Source organism: Miscanthus floridulus, chromosome 18 (assembly GCF_019320115.1).
Source record: "Miscanthus floridulus cultivar M001 chromosome 18, ASM1932011v1, whole genome shotgun sequence".
Classification (NCBI taxonomy): domain Eukaryota; kingdom Viridiplantae; phylum Streptophyta; class Magnoliopsida; order Poales; family Poaceae; genus Miscanthus; species Miscanthus floridulus.
In genome coordinates this window covers 80,817,464-80,839,365 of record NC_089597.1, presented here as the reverse complement: position 1 = coordinate 80,839,365, position 21,902 = coordinate 80,817,464, and the positions used below count along the sequence as shown (strand labels likewise).

The following is a 21,902-nucleotide window of genomic DNA, read 5'->3' as shown; positions in this document are numbered from 1 at the left end:
TGGTCTTGGAGGGAATCTCTATCCACCCACCAGAAAGAAGAAGAACCGGTGTTGTAGTACCACCAGCACCTCCACCCTCGGAGGTATCAGAAGTAGAGTCCTTGCTTCCCCTCACTCAGCCACCACCACAAGAGGAGACAGATCCTTAGCCAGTGCAAAAGAAGAACCAACCGAGGCCAGGAAAGAAGCCGTTTGGTCCGACAAAGTAGATGAGTTGTCCTAGGGGACATGTACCTGTAGTTAGTAGTGCTTTTCATCGCCATCCTCTAGTGTTGTAATCTTTCCATTGTATTTCATCCGTAGATGTTAAGAATCATCGGGTCGTAGGAGCCAAACGATGTGTCGAGAATGGGAGAGGGAGTGCCTGTATGTTGTACTCATATAAGGGTGTTTTGGACGTGCATTTTGCTTTATCCGTTGTGTTTGTTATGTCGATTTACCCTTAGACCTCGTTAGACTTACTTAGGGTTCTCGAGGCAAAAATCAAACAGGTTACAAGAAAAGCAACCATTCAGATGCAAGCAGACCAGCTATGATTGGAAATGAATCGCAAAGGAGGTAACAAATTAAAGCCGCCTTTTCACAAATCAAAGACCTCCCACTAACATAGTGTAGGCTTTCATTTTCAAGTTGTACGTTTGACCTAAGACCGCATGCAAATTAAAGCCACGCGCACCCCCAGTGGACACTCATCCATGCTCCTTTTCTCACACATTGGTGTCGTACTCTCAGCGTCACACCGCTGTCTCTTCTGCATCGCCACCCACCGCACGTCGCACCACCGCCCCACGACACCGCTCGTGATGTCACCTCCATTGGCCCGATACTGCCGCTGCTGTCCCCCACAAACCTGATTCCCTAAGCCCCTGATGCTGCTCAGTGTCGCCAATAATGGCGCGTACCCACCCTCTAAACCCATCGTCAATTGCCTATAAAATGCCCCCCAGCTCCCCCTTCACAACAAGGCACTCCACACTCAACACTAATCACCCGCACAAGCCCCCTATTCAAATGCCAACCTATTTCAACATTTTAAGAAGAAGCCTGAGATAAATGCTACAGGCTGGAGACTATCGAAGAAAACATCAAGTAGGAGCCATAGTACATTGTTAGAAGCAAGAAGCTGACACTCTCAAGATGTGCTTAGATGAAGATGAGGTCACCATGACCATCTTTGCTATCCTAACTCCTACTATGGTGGCATCAATCATATTGTATATCCTTGTAATGCACCCGCTACCCTATGAGAGGCCTTGAGATAGTTGTTGAAATAAGAAGAGCTGAATAAATATTCAAGCTTCACGGATCTATTCAAATTTCGAGGGCATAGGGCCTATCCACAACTTGACTACGCATGACTAAGTTATTTCTTACATTCACCAAATAAATAGCGGCGCAATTCCTATACCAGCTATATTGTGATGCGAGGTCATTTGCAATTGTCATTGTGGTTAAGTTTTTACGTACCTAGGATAGTATCAGTGCTGGGTATCCATGTGAGTTCCTTGTCAGTAATAACTAAATAAAGTTCATACAGGCTACACTTTAACATTTATGAGGGATACTATGGTGACTATAATATGCAATACTACTTTTACTCACTCTGCTGTGGGGTATCATTCTATGTGGAACCGTTTCAGGTGGTAGTACTTAGACCATATATATGCCAGCGATAATGCATTTGTATGGTTATATGCCTGCTACCACCGTGTCCTCCCATACTTTGAGGTTAATGGGAATAAGGAAAAGAAAACGTCTCAGAAGATCAGTACAGGTGATGGCTTTGCTTCTTCAGAGGGCCATTTTTCATCTAGAAGGTAGGTTTCCAATCTCGTTGCCCTCAATAATGCTTGTTAGCCTGTATGTGTATCCTATGTAATCTTATCATTATTTTAGAATAATTATTTTAATATTTTCTTTTGTGCTGGTGTCTCTGATATCTACACAATACATAATTCCCTGAATTTGTCACAAGATAGCTCTGAGATTCCTGTAATGTTGCTTCACCTGGAAAAGTGACAAATACTTATACTGATGCCCTATTGGCCGGCTTAAACTTAGTTATGCCTATCACTTATCTGTATTAACTTTTGTTGTAACAATTTGTATCCAAGCTAAAGAGTAAAAAACAAATATAAAACAAAAGGTTTTGGTAACCCACCTGAGTCTGCCAATTATTCAATGGTTTGTGTGATGTTTATTTTCCGTACTCTTTGTCAGATAGTGAGAAGCTCTAAATTATGAACTCATTTGGATAGACCAAAGTTATATGTTCAATTAGGACCACAAAGAGCTTATACACCTTCCAAACTTACACTTAAATTTATACAACTTCCAATTTATACGGTGGAGCATATATTCCTTTCTCGAACACGCAGGAGAGCTGCGTATCATTTCATTAAAAAGAAAAGAAAGAGTAATGCAGTAGCAAAGCCAGCACTTCTATTCAATCCAATACATGGCTATGCACTATATAGAATAATAACTCACCAAGGTAGCATTAGAAATTAAAGCCAAATATTAGGCAGCAACAAATCTGAAAATACCAACCAAACAGAATACATGAGGGTAGATCCACCTGAATGTTGTAATTGAATGCTATTGTCTTTGTTTAATGCTAAGACGGGCAAAGGCCTAAAACTCTAAAAAATACATGAGGGTAACATTAGTTGTAAATTGTAATATACATGCACAATACAATTACATACTGCTGGGGAAAACGATTTGAAATGAATGTCATTTTTTTCATAACGATACAGTACAATCAGGCAGTAACACCGATGATGCCACTGGTGTCTAGTAGGTACAAAGTTACATATTTCACATAGATGCAACATAAATTTACCGTTACTGAAATTTCACAAATTAAATGTGATTTTCTATGTCACACTTTCATATTTAAATGCAAGCAACTCCCTAGGAACTAAAGCAAACTGTTGAGGAAGTGTCATGTACTGGCTTCTGCATCAAGTGTACTTCTGACTCCATCTTGAAATGAGATTGGCTTGGTACCAAGAATCTGGGTTAGCTTGGTGTTGTCCATGGATACGTCTGGTGGAGAAGCTACCCCTCGATTAACCTGGCCAACAGGTAGATGTACCTCTTATTGTAGAGGGTCTGGTGGCCAGCGATTGCGCTATGGCCAATGAGTAATAAAGCTTTGCTCTTAAAAAAACTTCTTTACAAAAGACAAATATCATAATTCAGGACCCTGACATCCACCCCTATGTAAAGCCAAGTGACAAGCTACCCAAGTCAAAGACTGATCTCCAGAAAATACTTTGTGGGCATTATGCTTATGCTTCTTCACCTTGCAATGAGTTTTCAGAGCGATATAAGAGTAGAAAGCCTAGGATATGAGAAATTAAAGCCCGTGTGTTAAAGAATTCAAGGGTGTTTGTGGTGGACTACGTTTTCCCTTAGCATTCTGCATATATGTCAAAAAAATGTTAAAGACGCAGTTTTGGGGATACCATAAAAATAACGAGCAATCACAACATGTCAACATTAAAGGTCAGCATGAATAATGTTGCACCTTTGGAGAGTCGTCGTGATCACCATCTAAATTTGCACTATCATTCTCGTCACTGGAATCCTGAACGTCATGTCACACACACAAAAAAATGATCAAAAGAAAGGTAACATCCAGTGTCAGCAAAATGTAATCAGTGCACACGGAATGGGCTTAGATCCATGGACTCATCACTCAGTGCCAATTTTAATCATGAACAAGGTATAGTTTCCAAGATCAGCCGTTAGACATGCACTTCAATAATACTATAAACTGGCTGGCACTTGGTTGTTCACTGAGTTTTTTTACCGATGTCAACAGGTATTCTAGAAGAACAAGAGAAAGAACTAAAGTATTCATAAAATAGCAGTTGTGTCATAGTTCAACACTTCTACAAACCTCATTATCGCTAGATTCACCATCTTCTGAATCAATGTAGACCAATGGACACCACCAGACCCTCTACAATCAGAGGTACTCTCAGTGCAGACCAATGCTACAAATGTAGTATTAACTTTGAGTAACTTTAAAAGCATATAGATTCACAAACAACCAAAATGGTCATAGAGTATGACAACTATCCAAAATCTGGGCCTGTTTAACCTATAGCTGATGCAAATCACAGGAAGAGGCGATGAGGCTAATTTTAACAAGAACAACATAGGCATAATTCTTCAATATAAATTAGACGCTTACTATTAATTTGCAGTGCACATCATATATCAACTATGGAACCCACACAATACCAGAATTGCAAACATAGGCTAAGATGCCTGAATCAGTCATCTAGTAAAAAGAGAGCATAGGCTAGCCTAATTTCATTGAGCAAACTTTCCCATTCACAAATCATTTTCTTAGTGGCCTAGTGAGAAGTAGATAGCTTTTAATGAACTGAGAACAGACAAAAAGAACTTACTAGTTCTAAAATATCCAAGATACGCACATTATATGATCACGACACATCTGTTGCAAGATATGCACATTTGAGATAAGTCAGTTCAAGAAAAGGGGAAAATAACGGAATAAGGAGCTATCATAAACAACAGCCAAATATTATCATTGACTAATATTCTCATCACTGCAATTTCTAAGATGATTCAAACATTTCACATAGATGTACATGATTGATATAAGGCAAGGGAGGACTTGCTGGTTCCTAGTTCAAGACATAGGAGTGAACATCTAAGAAGACGGAGGACCTCTCGCACTAGCAGAAGACCATAATTTATTACCACTTGCACTCGCAGATGATGAACACCTAAGAAGACGGAGTCGCAGAGAAGTACCTGCAACTCTCGACGATACTATCATTGACTAATATTTTCATCACTGCAATTTCTAAGATGATTCAAACATTTCACATAGATGTACATGATTGATATAAGGCAAGGGAGGACTTGCTGGTTCCCAGTTCAAGACACAGGACTGAACCTCTAAGAAGATGGAGGACCTCTCGCACTAGCAGAAGACCATAATTTATTACCACTTGCACTCATAGATGATGAACACCTAAGAAGATGGAGTCACAGACAAGTACCTGCAACTCTCGATGATACTATCATTGACTAATATTCTCATCACTGCAATTTCTAAGATGATTCAAACATTTCACATAGATGTACATGATTGATATAAGGCAAGGGAGGACTTGTTGGTTCCCAGTTCAAGACACAAGAGTGAACATCTAAGAAGACGGAGGACCTCTCGCACTAGCAGAAGGCCATAATTTATTACCACTTGCACTCGCAGATGATGAACACCTAAGAAGACGGAGTCGCAGAGAAGTACCTACAACTCTCGACGAGCAGCACTGAGATCTGGCGAGGGGAACGCCGCACGGCCTGGGGTGGGGCAGTGAGCGCGGCTCCACGTGGCCTCACGAGGGCCGCCGCCGCGTGGCCGGGGCTGGGGCGGCGAGCTTGACTCCGGGCTGCCAGGCGAGGCCTCCATAGCGTGGACAACGAGATTCGCAGTGGCAAAAACCCTAGTCGGCCGGATTAGAGCAGGATACGACGCCATGGATCCCGCTGCCCTCAACCAAGTTGTCGCAGATCCTGCCCCCCTCGACCGAGCTGCCATAGATCTGGCCCCCTCGATCGAGCCCATCCTGGTGACGCAAATGGCGGTGCCCATGCTGGGATCCAAAAGCAGCCACCACTGGGATCCGCCCACCACCGCTGGGATCCGCTCGCCACCACCGCCGTCACCCGCGCCGGGATCCCGCCGCCCTACGCCCTTCGCCGCCGCTTGTGGCTGTGGATTTGAGAAGAGGGAGGAAATGAGAGGAGAGAGGAAGACAGAGAGCAAGGAGAAAAGGAGAGGAGATAGGAGGGAGCTGCGTCGGCGGGCTGGCAGGGCGGCGGCGATGAGAGAGATGGGGAAGACGAGAGATACCCGAGAGACGAGAGAGTGATTGGCATCGTGGGGATCCAGCCATGCTGGGGCCCTGGGTGCTCCGGCAGGATGGGTGCCGGTGTTGGTGAGGAAGATGAAGACAAAGCTGGGCCTCCCGAGCATGGGGGGTCGTCCGCAGGCGCAGCAAGGGCGGAGCATTGGAGCTAGAGCGGGCGCAGCGTGGGCACAGGCGATGGAGAAGGGGGCGCTGTGGGAGGAGGAGGAGCGGCGGCACAGCGGAAGGAGCGATGCAGAAGAGGATTTAGAAGACTGTGCGAGGAAGGCGCGGGTCGATGGGGATGGGGATTTTGTTTGGTCCCTGTGTATGTATACGATGGGAGGGGGATAAGGTTGATATGGGTTGGCCAGGCTGGTGTGCCTTGGTGGTTCCAGAAGCTGTGATACATGGACGGTGACCGTACATGAAGGACGAAGGTACAGAGGGGCGGACGGTTCACGCATGTGTCCTGTACATCTATATGGATCTGTGAGAGGGAAGCAAGGAAACACTGCCAACCCCAACCACCGACCATGCATGCATGCATGCAAAGCAAGCAAGGCCCCAGCAGCATGCACGCACGCGTACTCGCATGCGTGCCGACCACCATGCTAGTTAGGCACCGATCATGCATGCCAAGAATCCACCGTTCCCTGCTACGCGCCACCGTCTATTTGCGTGCCGTGTACAATCACCAGGAAGCCCTACTTCATTGAATGCGTTCAGTTGCTTGATCTATCTACTGCCGAATGCACGGAGGAAGACCGGTTGTAACGTGCTTCATCTGAGCCATAAAATTTCTATCTAACGCACCAACTAAACAGAACGTACGTAAACACTCTGGCCTTCATATCTTTAATATAGCCTTTCAAGTTTTGGCCCCAGCAGCAAGCAGGGTCGTCAATACAATAGGGATCGGAACGACACGACGCTGCGGCAATGTAACAAACTCCATCTTTTGCTCGTGCCGGCACGGCAAAAGCTGGCCAGTGAGGGTCACTTGGCACTGCACCGCGATAGTGAAGGCAAAGAGAGGGTAAGAACTTGGACGGTGCCGCTCCTCGCGCGTTGGTGCCGTGCACCTTATTTCCTTTGTCGCTCAACCCTAGCTAGCTATGCTCCAAACTAAATGATATGCGAGCAAAAGTATTCTAGATCTGGTGCTGCATGTCGTCGTACTAACAGAGACGTGTCTGCTATAATCTGGTACTAGCAGCAGTATGCCAGTATGGCAATAATCTGGACTCTTAGAAGAGTGGAGATTCTTCTCAACTAGGATTGGAGTACATATGAAAGCTATTGTTTTGCGGTACAGCCAAAGAGCATTACACCAACACATCGGTTGAATAGTCACTATATGGTAGAGCTGCAGCCATAGCACCCCTCCAATAGTGTAATTAAGAGCCAAGACAAACCAGTTCTTACATGAAAGATAGCGTCTTGTATACTTTTTTTTTTGCGGGGTGTAGTCTTGTATGCATAGCTAAACATTTTTTATGATCTTCGCATGGAGACTGCATGGCCAAACATGTAAGGAAAAAGAAAGACAAACCTTATAAATGCTCACAAAAAACAGAAAACATCTGGTCATCAGTTCATTGGACTCTAATGATCATTATTAGAAATAATAGACATTGGATCTATTTTATTTTCTAAAAATACCCATTATTTACTATTATGAAAGCTAATCAGGATGCTATGTTGGCCGCAGCGGCGTGGTATGGGACGCGCTTTGTCAACTCAGTGGCCATTATTGTGGTGGGTTGGTGTGCACTGTCGATAGCTAAGCTAGTCTCTATGCCGGTCTCGACGGTGAGAATGCCTCTGCACTACCATAGAATAGGCAATCAAAGACAGACTATCACTACCGGTTCGTGGTTTTAAATTGCAGAGATAGTACAACCGACACAGTGATAGACTGCTTTTTGCACAAGAAAACATAACTTTTTCATATGAAGTTGGATCGAGATAAACTTTATACCAAAATTGTAGAGTTCAAAGAAATCTAAAATTTTGTAGTTGACAATTTTTTTAATTTGAGATGGTTTATATATCCAAATATTCAAAATGAGTTCACCTATCATATTTGATATTGTTGACAATGTCGAATGGAGACAAACTCAACATCGAAGTTGTAGTATTCGACGAGATATATAACTTTGTAGTTAACAACTTTTTCATTCTAGATCATTTAGAGTATTAAATGTATAATATAAGATTCATAAATATGTAATTAAAAGAATGACATCAGTTGTATGATCACAAGTGTTGCTTAGCTTAGATGGTATGGACGCTTGAGAAACATTGAGGTTTTGAGTTCAAATCCTGAAAACACATTAGGTGTTGTTATCCTCCTTGGAGGATTGGTATCTGACATATTCTCACTGCCTATTAGGTGGAAGTGAGGATGCTTATATCAATGGCCTTGGTTTGGTGGTAAGAGCTTCAAGCAGTAGACGGAGTTTTTCTTTTCTCTCCCCTTATTTTGAATTTGACTCATTTGGAGATTAGAGAATACGCTATGAAAGGAGGATTAGTTTGTTGTTTTTCTTTGGTACATCATAGTTTCTAATGTCTTGGCTACATGTTTCATTCTTAAAGAATGTGCTCCATTTTGGCAATAATTATGGCACGATGCGTCCTTCGTTAGAAAATGTATGAAGCTAGAAACCCTCCATTATCTAAAGAATTGCATAATGATAATTATTTAACTATGTGAGAACTACCTATCTACTATCTATATTGTTATGTATGTACAATTGTCTATCTTATTATGCAATTTTGTGCATGTCTCAAGTCAAATTTTCAAAATTAGTATGGAATATGTTTGCATTCATATTTACTGCTACAATGCAAAATTTAAACCATCTAATTTATCGTCTACATTGACTAAACGCGAAACAAAGGATGATCCACCATCTAGCGCTTAGTGTCTAGAAAAAACACTGCTAGGGAGGATTGCAAATGCATATGATTTCCCTTGCACTACCACAAAAATTATTTTAGGAGACAACATCTCTGATTAACAGAGATGGGCACATCTAGAGACCTCATTCACAAATGGTCAGGCTGCCTCTAGGCAAATGCTCGCCTTTGAAATTTATGTACAGAGGCAGGCGTCCTAAGGCGGTGTCTCTGTTAATCATTGATTAATAGTTGTTAATCATTTGGTTAACAACAGTTAATCATTATTTAACAGAGGCGGGCATCTTAGGATGCCCGTTCTAAAAATCTCTATTAACAGAGATAGCTATTCTAAGTGTTTGTCTCTAAAAATCCATTTTCAAGGGTGGACATCTTAAGCTGCCCGTCTTTAAATATAGTTTCATCCAAAAATATAATTCATAAATTTTTCATATGAAGTAACATGAAGACAATCTTTATACCAAAATTATAGTTCTAGACGTGATCTACAACTTCGTAGTTGAGTAGTTTTGTATTTGAAACTATTTGGAGTCTGAAAATATTGTTTAAGTTCATAGATTTTAAAATTTTAAAATCCAAACAATCTTGGTCTAGACCAAAGTTGTAGTAATCAATTCAATCTATCACTTTGTCGTTGAAAAGTTTTTTATTTGAAGTCGTTTAGAGTCCCTAATAAGTGCTTTAATTTCATAGATTTTGAAATTCAAAATTTAGAATTTCTAAACAACCTTGAGTTTTCACATAGTTAACACTATAGTTTTAGTGGACCTGATCTACATGTTTGTTGTTGATAAGTTTTTTATTTAAAGTTTTTTAGTGTCTCAAATAGTTGTTTCAAATTCACATATTATGAGATTCAAAATTTTGTATTATTTTCAAACAATCTAAGATGGAGACACATACTATACTAAAGTTGTATTGCTTAACAAGATTTAAAACTTTGTAGTTGAAACTTTTTTCATCAACTTTCAATTAGTAGCCAAAATATCAATGTTTTAAATAGCCGGCTAAGCCTCTTAGCTGCTGACCTTCTCAGCAGCTAAGCACAGCTATAGCGGGAGATAGCTGCAGCTATACCATTTAGCTGTTTTTGCAAAAAAAATGAAAAAAAGACATGACATTGGCATAACTTCATAACCATTACTGATTGAAAGGAGTACATTACAACAGGCTGCACTGGGCCATTTAAAACTAACAGACAAGGCAATAACCAGTTGATAGTTGATACATAACCAGTTGAATAAAGCTAACAGTACAACACAAAAGGTCATCAAGAGTTCTAGTCTCACTAATCACTTAATTAGACAAGGCAATATTGCAATCAGACAGTGGATACTAAATTACTAATACGAGGCAATATTGCAATCTTCATTTCTTCTAGTCTCACTAGTCAGACTCAGAGACATAGGGAGAGGAAGACTTATCAGAGTCAGTAGTCTACATTAGAGTACCATCAGCACAATCTTCTGAATCGGATGATGGAGCTTCAGGCTGCACTGGGCCATTTCTCATCAAAGACTACATGCTCCTGACTTTCCTCTTCTTAGGGTGCACAGGCCTTTTCCTTTTAGCTTGTGGTTGTGCTTGTTGTGGTGTGTGCTTATGTGATTCTTGTGTACATTGTTATTGTTCCATTTCACTTGGCAAAGGCGTAATACCAGTAATGAATTCATTATCATCATCTGCCACAACATCATCTACTTCTTTCTCCAAAGGATCTCTATCCTTCTTCTCTCTCTTATTCCTTAACTTAGAATTAAATTTAACAAATACAAGATCTCTCATCCTTTCATGAAGTAGCCTATTGCGCTTCTTTGTATGAACCTACGAGTCAAGTAGTGAAGACAAGGCTGCAGGTCAGATTTAAATTCCATGAACAAACATTAAAATTCAAAAAAGATAGCATGCACACAAAGATGCATGTCATAATTTTCTTTTTACCTGTTCAAATACTGACCAGTTCCTCTCACAAGCTGAGGAGCTGCAGGTCAGACTCAGAATCCTTGCTGCCAATTTCCTAAGATTTGGTGTGCTTGTGCCATGGTGCAGCCACTATTTTGCTGCATAAACATTAAACAAGTTAGAATTTGAACAGCCACCATCTTTGTAATGTTTGGAGTGGCAAGGTTGTGGGGGTGCTGCCGACTGTGGGGTGGAGGATACCTCAGGTAGCAGCTAGAGTTAAGTGCTTTCTATGTACAGATAATTAAAGCTATTGAGGTGCAAATGTGCAATGGCTTTAAGCCTATTGCTTGCAGTCACCTAACTGTAAATAAGTAGTCTACCAAATACATGTACAGACAATGGGACTATAGGGACACCAAACTATTAGAAGAATCAGACTCAAGATTTTTTTCTAGTCTACCAAATACATGTACAGACAATGCTTGAGCTAGAAAACTTCCTGTCCTAATCAGCAGCAACACACCTGGCACAGAAACTATGACTAATGCAATATCAAAACCAAATTTGACTCATATACAAGTTTTTTGTGTATGTTTTTTTCCTTTTGGTTCTGATCAAGAGCCTCAAGTTTTCTTTATGTGCCAAAAAGTTCGATAAAACCATGCTGTGCCATTGCAATTCTGTTTCGAAATGCTGATGTCTACAAATGGACATCAATCAATTGACATACTCAAGTGGTTCACACCAGGCTAATAGATGTCAAAAGGTTAAAAAAAATCACTATGAAAGAAGTATTCAGTTGACACTACTATGTGGTTCACACCAGGCTGAATTAGAATGGCTCAATTCTGCAGCAAGAATATAAGACCTCCACAACCTAGACTTTCAACTACAACAGTTCCATCCTGCTGCTATTTTGTACAAGCAAATCTTTTAAAAAATGGTATCCCACAAGCAACACTATTGAACAGAATGTGGCAAAGCGTTTTCAAAATGATGGCTGAGCATGAATAGGAGGTGAAGCGATTCAGCAACCTCACCTGGATTGAAATTCTTGTTCTTTCGCTACCTTGTGGCAATTTCACTTCCAAAACTCCCTTGCTGATTTTGATACAGGTCGAGTTCTTCAATTATCTTGTCTTGGGTTTCTTCATCACCAGCCACCATCTTTGTAATACAGGAAATCACACCTGCTGCAAATGATCCATCTTTCACAATCTCTGACTTATTTGGGTAATAGTAGTAGGGGTTCAAATAGTACCCAGCTAGGTGTAGTGGAGTCTTGAGCTTGTTGTCCCATCTTCTATCAATGATATCCCAGACTTCTTTGAAGCGGCTCTCATCATTATCAAACCTCTGAGAAATTTCTTTCTTCGCCTCCAACATTAATCCATGGAAGAATCCCATTGATGGTACATCGCTGTCCATTCTTCTCAACACATTAGCCAATGGCTCAAAGTAATTAACTGCAATGTCAACATTTTTCCAGAAGGCTTCGGATCTTATCACTTTGTTGGCTTTCTTCCCCTTGGCCTGCTTCAAGTAACCCAATTCCTCCATCTCATCTGATTTAAATAGTCTTGTCAACTCTTTTTTGTTGTCTAGCAAGCTTTTTAGATTCAAGTAAGCAGTGGCAAATCGTGTAACCCCAGAGCGAACCAAGTCTTTCTTAAGAAATTTCCTCATCAAATCCAACACCCTAGTATGAGCATACAAGAAAACAGTCACTTGCCTTGCATTAGCAATGGTCTCCTCAACTGGTCCAAGCTTACCAATATGCTCTAGCATGAGATCCAAGCAATGAGCAGCACATCCATTCCAAAATATTGAAGGTTTTTTTGCTGTCAATAGACTTGCTGCACTAGTATTGACGCTAGCATTATCAGTCACCACTTGGACAACATGTTCTTCCCCTATCTCTTCTATGTACCTATCCACAAGTTCAAAGATATATTTGCCATCTTTCCTGTCACCCGAGCATTCCACTGAATCTAAGAAGAGTACCCCATGAGCACTATGCACAACTAAATTCATCACTCCCCTACCCTTCCTATCTGTCCATGCATCTGTCATGATAGAACAACCTGTGACCTCCCATGATTCCTTATGCTCCTTGAATCCATCCATCACCTTTTCCTTCCTTTTCTGCAAGAATGGTCCACTCATCTCATAGGGACTAGGCCCTTTCAGATTTCTACCAAATTGACCAATGGCCTCTAACATATGATCAAAGCTAGGAAGGGTGACTGTGTTGTGTGGAATGCTAGCTTCATAGAACCACTGACATATGTACTCACAAGTTCTATCCCTCCTCTCTTCTCTTTTCTGAGTTGTCAATGCTGTTTGAACCTTTTTGCTTAGATTAATTCCTCTCTGTGTCATACTAGCAGATTCTTCTATAGAAGGAGGCTTGTAGTACTTGTCAATAGTTTGACCACCTGCTACAGATCTAGAGCTACTAGATCCTCTTGTCGCCTTTGGCTTCACCACAAGAGCATTATTGCCATGATCTGAACCTTCACTGCCACTTTCACAATCTGAGTTTTCTATGTTAACTTCAGCTCTGTCCATTTCCTTTTCTTTGTTTTTCTGTTCTTTTTCACTAGTCTTCTTCGTAAGCAAATCAAATATCTCTTGCTGCACTGGAGCTAGAACTTTTCCACACTTAGTAGTATTGAAACCTTTAATTCCTGCAAGATGGTACTTAATTCTTGTAATTCCACCACTGCAGAGCTTGTCACAATACTTGCACCGTAGGTGATGTTTCTTGGTTATGTCTGGGCAGAAACAGTGAGCCCATGTAGGGTCATCTGAGTTGATACCAGGTTGTTTTGGTCCAGCTTCTACTGAGACAGAGGCAGCACTAGATGGGTTACCTATACAAAGAGCAAACTAAGCCACATTAAACTGGACTAGTGGCAGAGGCAGCACTAGACTAAGGTATTCTAAATTTCTAATACTGAGCCTTTTGTATTGCCATTTATTCATCTTCTCAATTAATCTCTCAATGTATTTCTGAATACGCTATTCTGCTCAACTCAACTGGACTAGTGGAAATGGAAAATAAATAATAAATGCGATATATACACTAGGCAGGCATCAAAGCAATCGGACACCATCTGGTTGCTAGTAATAAATTGCTGACTGTTGACACCATATCATTATAGATATGCTCATAGTTATCTCAAATAACATGCTGTGAAGCATTCATGATACAATTATTGTCATTTATTTACATACTTGTGAATGGCTGTGCGATAACCATTTTTTGAATCAACTTCCCAGTGTTACTGCCTGTGCTTAACATGGATAATTTCTGCATCTTTTGGTTACCAACAAAAGGTGGCTAATGTATTCAAACTGGTTACAGACTTACAGGTCCTTGATTACAAGACTCAACAAAGTAGACTCTTTCCATTGCTGGCTTCAGCATATGCATTTAGATTCGTGGGTGACTGGCTCAAGTGGCTATACATGAGATCTCGCTATACATGGATGTCACTCAGAAACTGGAAGCTAAAGACTACTCAACACTGCAAGAAGCAGTTATTATCAATTACCACCTAGGCCAAACAAGCACGGGAGGCAAGTATATGAAATATTGAAATTAGAGGTAACAAATATTGACAGCTTGTTTACATATAGTGAGATCTGCGAGACTGCGACATACAAGCAAAAAAAGAGAGGAGGTTGTGAGCACTGACCAGATTGTTGTGCCATGCCGTCGCCGTTGGTGCTCTACTGCTACTTCAGTGCTTCTGAGACGAGGAGCACCCAACGCTAACAGACCTCCTCGTCAGACTCGCGCCGCTCGTGGTTGGGGAAGACGAAGAACTGCTCGTGCTGCCTCGCCCGTACTCATGCTGTACACCGCTGCCGCCGCCACTTGGATCTCCGGCTAGCCGCGCCGCTTGAAGCTCTGGCTAGCTGCGCCGCTTGGGGGGGGGGTGCTAGCTTGAAGTTGGACCTCCGGCTGGCCGCGCCGCTTGGGGGGCCCTCACCGGCGCGTCGCAGCCGCCGCCGCCGAATCAGAAGGAGGGGGGGGGGCTAGCTTGAAGTTGGGCCTCCGGCTGGCCACGCCGCTTGGGGGCCCCTCGTCGGTGTGCCTCCGCCGCCGCCGCCGAAGCAGAAGCCGCCTCCGCCGCCGCCTCCTTTTCTGCGGTAGAGAGAGTGAGAGACCGAGAGAGACGGGTCACGAGCGTGGGAGTGAGCTAGGGTTGCTGGGTTACGGTGGGGGTGGGGGAAAATTGGGCTAGGTGGCCAGCCGGAGGCCCAACTCATTTTCTGGCCCGCGAAAATTTTGGCTGCCGCTAAAAGAAGCTCAGTTTAGCGGCAATCTCCGCAGATCTCCGGCTATTAGCAGTTTTTGTTTCTTAGCGCAAAAAATTAGTTATCTTAGCTTCTACGTTGTGCGGCAGCTATCTCCGGCTATAGCTTTAGCTATAGCCGGAGATTTAAAACTTTGCAAAATATTCAATATAAGATTATGAAATGTTGATATAAAAAGATAGCATACTATGCAAAGTCACAAATAAGTGTGTGGTGTAGTTTAGCGAGGTGTTATTGTTGCGCAATAGGTCTCAGGTTCGGTAGGCAGTCATTTTAAGGTGTTTGCCTATATTAATACAATCGATTTACAGAGACGGTCACACACCCGCCATGGGATATGGACGATTAACGCTAACCATTTGCGATAGTAATGTTGGTCCCCTCATCTTGATCCCTCTCGAATCATCACTGTGACCAATATCACCAAGTCTTCCATTAACATGAAAGAAAAGAAAATTGTTTATGAAGAACACTGGTTTAATAGCTTATCAGTAGCATAGTCATCTAAATCTACATGCCACTACACACTTTCCCTACAACTAAAGACAAATGACTTCTTTTCATCTAAATTCTATTCCAATTTAAATTATTGACTGTTGAAAATATAATAGTAACACTACTACAAAAAGAATTTTAGGAGACAGATCCCCTCATTAATAGAGATAGGTTTTATATCTAAATTGTAGATATTGACATAGTCTACAACTTTGTAGTTGATAAGTTCTTTATTTGAAATTATTTATAGTCCAAGAATTGTATTTCAATTTCTCAGAATTTGATTTTTTTTAAATTTTTGAATGATCTCAGATGTTAACATAGTATACACCAAAGTTTTAGCTATCAGGACAATATACAACATTGTAGTTAACAAGTTTTTGATTTGAAGTCATTTAGAGTGTCAAATATTTGTTTAAAATTCATGGATTTTGTAATTCAAATTAAAAATTGTAGCCAACCTTGAAATATCAAATTTATAGTAGTCAGTGTGATATGTAGCCTTGATGTTAGAAGTTTTTTATTTAATTTTTTTAGAATCTCAAATATTTGTTTTAAGTTCTCATATTTTGAGATTCTAATTTTTAATTTTTTAAAACAATCTTGGATGGAGGCACGCTCTATATATCAAAGTTGTAGTGCTTGACAAGATCTAAATTTTTGTAGTTGAAACTTTTTTCATTGAGATCATTTAGTAGTTAAAATATTCAATACAAGATTATAGAATGGTAATATAAAAGAATAAAATATTATGTTCAATCATAAATTTGAGTGTAGTGGTAGAGATGTCTCATGTAAAACTAGAGGACTGTTGCAGTTAGACCAAATCGTCTCTGTAAATAGCCTACTGGGTTGCTCACCTTTACTAGACCAATTTGGCACATGCGGCCTGCCGGCCTGCCTCTGTAAGCGGGGGGGGGGGGGGGGGGGGGGGGGGGGGGGAGCGCTTCTTCCAGTGATGCAAAGGGCCAATTATCCTAGATTTGAAAAAAGAAAGTGGGAATGCTGCTAATGTTTATGCAAAAAAGGACGACGAAGTTTTTGTTTCACAATAATATTTTTAGAAAATGAGAATTGACATACTCCATCTCTTTCAAATGGTAAATTGTTTTTGTTTTCTCTAGATTTATTTATAGTGTTTAGTATGTATTTAGACACAGTATACATCTAGATATATAGTAAAAGCTATATATTTAGAAAATCCAAAACGATTTATAACATGAAATGGAGGGAGTAGTTTATAAGAGAGATCTTACCCAAAACCGTACAACTATGGGGTTAAAATCCCAACCTTAAGTCCCTAACTATCACCACTTGGCACTTGCGATTGGACCAACGTTGAACTTTGACGAAGCTCGTAGTAACTTGAACTAGACTGCCTCACAAATCATAATGCACAGCGACGACCACGACTACTTGCTTAAACATTGCTGCTCTGAATCAACTTTGTAGAAACAACGGCCCAACTAACGACTCAGCAATTCCACTCGCTCTGGACTGCAACACAGAGCACGACTAACCAAATAGAGCCCAACAATGCAACTAACAACTCGCCTTGTAATTGTTGCCGGTGCTGCGGTCTTGGACAACTTATCTCACGTCAAAACCAATGTGGTCTTTCAGTGGCATAGAGAATTTTTTTTACTTAATATTAGAGCCAACAAAATAAAGTGTAGTACTTCAAATCCACTTAATGGTCCCATCAAATGTCACATGATCACTAGATCTAAGTTATTATATCTACATGACAGTTCAGCAATGTTACCATAAACATGGGATACTTCAAGTAAGATTGAATTATCATTAATTAGAGCTGAAAACATGTTAAAAGAATAAATATAAATATAAACAAACAATGCATGTCATTTATGGTCAATATTGTTTGGGCTAGTGCTATAGATGACAAGTATATATTGTCATTTGACATTCTATCAGATAAGAAGTAAATGAAAATTAAACTTGTGTAACTCTTATGACATGTTCCTACAATCTAGGATCTCAAGATGGTGATGCCACAACGCATGATTGAACCTCACGTTGTTACAAGGGTTTCTGATTTTCCACACAAATGTGGCAGCAAACTGTTAAAGCGTAAGCCCGTTGGGCCTTCACGATAGAGGCCCAGTGTATGTAGAAGGAGCACCGTTGCCTTACTTGTTCGCTTTCAGTTTGGAGTAGCACGTGAGCGTGGGTGGCACGTCGGGTTGACGGGTTCTGGCGCAAAAATGGTCGCATTCAATTCAACAGAAGCCATTCACTTGTTCGGCAGTGCTAGCGCCGACGCGTCTGCACTACGCCGCGCTGCGTCTCGCTCGCGCGCCGGGCCCGTGCCGCCACACCACCGCGGGAACCGCTTGCACCCCTTGGCTTCCCACATGCATGCACGGCAGCCAGCAGCGGCAGCACGCGACCGTAGAAGGTGAGTCTTACGACGAACATATAACACTAGATCTGCTTTTATAACGTTGAGATAAAACATTTACAATATACGTACAAAACAGCTGAAACACTTGTAATATACGTGTCAAACCTACAAAACACCTGAAAAACTTAAAAGCCATTGCAAAACATATACAACATCTAGACAAAACACTTGCAACGTATGTGCGAAACATATGCAACATCCAGATAAAATACTTGCAACATATATTTGAAAACAGATGAAACATTTGGAACAGACGCTTGCAACATACGTGTGTAGCCATTACAATATATGCAACATCCTTATAAAATACTTGCAACATATCTGTGAAACATCTGAAACACTTAAAACATACGCTTACAACATGCGCTTTCAGCAAAAACCTGACAGCTGGACGGTTGGAGACACAGCAGAATCCAGCAGACCGGTGGCTGCACGTCCCTCGGTGAGCCGCTGCGCTGCCCCCGACCATAGGGTGGATGCAGTGCCCCCGACGAGCGGGCACCCGCGGTGGAGGCAGCAACGGTGGTCGACGCGAGTACGGCTTCCCACCGTGAGGCACTCCCGTGCTGGAGAAGGACGCGGCAAGGCGCCTTGCACTGGAGAAGGCGAGCGGGCGACGCGGTGCGACCATGAGGAATACAGGGTCGTCTGGGGAAATGTCACTATATATGTGTTTTCCCTCATCCGATGGAACGGATGCCAACACCGGAGTAGTTCCGCACGTTCAATAGCAACAACCTAATAAGGGCGGAAGAGATATCAAGGTCTTGTTTAGATTGAGGTTAGGAATCAGTATTTGGCACTGTAGCACTTTTCGCTTGTATTTGACAATTATTGTCCAATCATGGTCTAACTAGCCTCAAAAGATTCGTCTCGTAATTTACAATCAAACTGTGTAATTAGTTATTTTTTTATCTATATTTAATACTCCATGCATGTGTCCAAAGATTTAATGTGATGGAGAGAGAGTGAAAAAACTTGCAATCTAAACAAGGCCTAATTGCCCGTGGTGAGCACTAAGGCTATGTTTAGTTCGCGAAATAAAAATTTTTGGATGTCACGTCGGATGTTTCGGGGATATCGGAAGGGGTTTTTGGATACTAATAAAAAAACTAATTACATAGCTCGCCTGAAAACTCCGAGACGAATTTATTAAGCCTAATTAATCCATCATTAGCGCGTGTCAGTTACTGTAGCAGTTATGGCTAATCATGGGTTAATTAGTCTTAAAACATTCGTCCCGCAATTTCCAACCAAATTGTGCAATTATTATTTTTATTTATATTTAATACTCTATACATGTATCGCAAGATTCGATGTGATAGTTGGGGGTAAAAATTTTTAGGAACTACAGCAGGCCTAAGGCAACGCATGGCTGTGCTCAGGGCAGTCCCAATGGTGCATTGATGATGGTTTCTATCCTCATTAAATGACTTGCCATGTAAGCAAAATGCTGACATGGTAACGTAATTAATGAAGAAAGAGAGCAAAAATCATAGACCTGGTTTCTTCATGAAGAAACCAGGTCTACTCTTGACCCAATGCACCAAGAAACCATGAAATCGCCATTGGGGAGAAACCACCAGTTTCTAGGGAGCTCGTGTCGCACTCCCATTGGAGGAAAAGATAGAGTTGGGAGAGAGAAAGAGAAAATAGTTATTACTCATAGAAACCATGGGTTGGAAAGGAGTACTTTTTTTGGTACAATATCCTATGTTATAGAAACTACTAGTTTTTTTCATTGGGACTGCCCTCGGCGCAAGACAAAGCAGGCCTAGCTCTGCGCCTAGGTGGCCGGAGCGACGGTCAAGTGCCCAAGAAATCAGGGGCCCACACGTACGAGCCCATGGAAAACCGGAAAAGGTGCGTTGATTGAAGTCTGAGGACCAAAACGTCGCGTCGCGGACACACGGTCGGGACCTTGTGTAGTCGCGTTCTCATCTACGCCTTCTCCGGTTCTTGCCCTCAAACCCTCTCGTGTATCGTCGGATTCTCTTAACAGTCAAAGTGTATAATGGACTCTGTCGTCAAAGTACATAAGTTCAGATACGACAGCTTGTACTTAAAAAGTTTAAGGCATAAAAAAAACATTCATGTTGTCGTTCACCCTTTGATCCGATAATCAAGGATGGTACCCTAGGCTTGCTGGCCGACCTAGGGTAACCCGGCGTTATCCTTGCCCCCATGGGGTCCCTCCCAAATGAGAGCTTTGACGGTCGTTTGCTAGTTTGCTTGGAAACTAGTCATTCTTCGTCACGCAAGTATAATTGATTATCCTTTTGTGGTTTGCTTGTAAATCTCTCGGTGCTTCACCATGTAAGTGTGATATTGTCAATGCGTTCTTTGATCTATGATGATCCAGACGATCTAGCCCTGACTGATGTGTGATCCAATTCGACGTCAACACAGGGGCTTGGCCTCTCTTCGAGGGAACATTTGCAGGACTACTTTCCCCATATCCGATCCTCTACTTTTGGGAGGGGAATGCAAACACCTCATTCTTTAACCATCATATTAGATATCGTAAGAGAAGTTTTTTTGCGACTAGAGAAGGAATTTTATTAATAAATTGCAACATGGTGATGTTTTTTTGCGGCTAGAGAAGGAATTTTATTGATAAATTGCTACATGGTGATTAGATTATCACATCTATCTCATGAAGGAAAACGGTAGGTGGTGTCGAACTTCTACCAGCAATTGCTAGGCATAGCTGAAAACAGTGGATTACCCTGTACACAATTGTTAGAAGTGTTGCATTCAACCACCTTCTAATATACCTAATATGTTGAGTTCTTGGATTAATGGATTTTCTTTTAAGCAACCAAGCTCAGAATTCAAATTTTATTGGGTGAAGTGTTAGATATTTAGATAATTTCACTTAATCCAAAAAAAATAGCAAAACATTTATGATATCGTATATGTTAGAAGTGTTGCATTCAACCACCTTCTAATATACCTAATATGTTGAGTTCTTGGCTTAATGGATTTTCTCTTAAGCAACCAAGCTCAGAATTCAAATTTTATTGGGTGAAGTGTTAGATATTTAGACAATTTCCACTTAATCCAAAAAATAGCAAAACATTTATGATATCGTATATGTGCTTGTGTGTTCTGCTCACAGAAGCAAACACGATGACTAACATAGGCCCTGTTTAGGAACACTTATCTGAGAATCGATTTTAATCTGATCATAATTTTTTGATAAGCTGCGATGAAAAGAATCTGCTGTCTAAACAATTAAGTGTGTTTGGCAATCCTGATTATTGCCCTTAGATTGTTTGTCCTGAGTGCAAAATGACCTGTATGCCCCTGAGGTTGATGGCACCTCATTTGTTCACTGAATACGAGCTGAAAACAATTATGGTACTATTTTTTTTGTGTTTTCATAATAATTAGTTTGTGACAATAACTAATGTGTAGGCAATATAAAATTAACAAAAGTCTGGACAAATTGAGATCGATACAATAGTTAATCAACCAACCATAGTCGTGGCTATAGCATCACACAAAGCACTCATATCCATATCATCTCTGGAAGCACTTCCTTCACCCGAGCTAGATTCGGGTCCATCTGTACCTTCTTCTTGGACATTTGATTGAAAGTGAGCATCATTTATGGAATTATCTCTAATGAAATTGTGAAGGACCATACAAGCAACTATAATTTTTATTGCTTGTTCACTGAATATTTGGGCATCTTCAAGAGAATGCGCCATTTCATCTTTAGGACTCCAAATGACTTCTCAATCATGTTTCTCAAACTTGAATGCGCATTATTGAACACCTCCTTGAATCCCACTGGAGTACGACCGTGTCGCCATTCAGAAATATGGTACCTTTGTCCCTTGTATGGTGCAAGATATCCATTTTTATTAGGATATCCTGAATCGATGAGATAATACTTCCCTACACTTTGTAAT

The 21,902-nt window shown here is 41.2% G+C and overlaps 1 protein-coding gene and 1 pseudogene across 1 annotated transcript; both read right to left on the bottom strand.

Moving 5' to 3' along the window:
* Positions 1 to 10,346: 10,346 nt before the first annotated feature.
* On the bottom strand, positions 10,347 to 12,161 carry LOC136524079 (uncharacterized; annotated as a pseudogene).
* A 5-nt stretch (positions 12,162 to 12,166) lies between these two features.
* On the bottom strand, positions 12,167 to 12,956 carry LOC136524078 (uncharacterized). Its single transcript, XM_066517556.1, has 2 exons — positions 12,243 to 12,956; positions 12,167 to 12,199 (listed from the first exon to the last, which is right to left on the bottom strand). The coding sequence occupies exons 1-2, from the start codon at positions 12,954 to 12,956 to the stop codon at positions 12,167 to 12,169; spliced, it is 747 nt and encodes a 248-aa protein (XP_066373653.1).
* Positions 12,957 to 21,902: the final 8,946 nt, after the last annotated feature.

Excerpts from the sequence above, each read along its gene's own strand:
- LOC136524078 (XM_066517556.1), bottom strand. The coding sequence starts at position 12,956 with ATGTTAGAGGCCATTGGTCAATTTGGTAGAAATCTGAAAGGGCCTAGT. Across the intron at positions 12,200-12,242 it reads AGGGGAAGAAAGCCAACAAA|TTAATTACTTTGAGCCATTG; the intron begins GTGATAAGATCC and ends TTGACATTGCAG.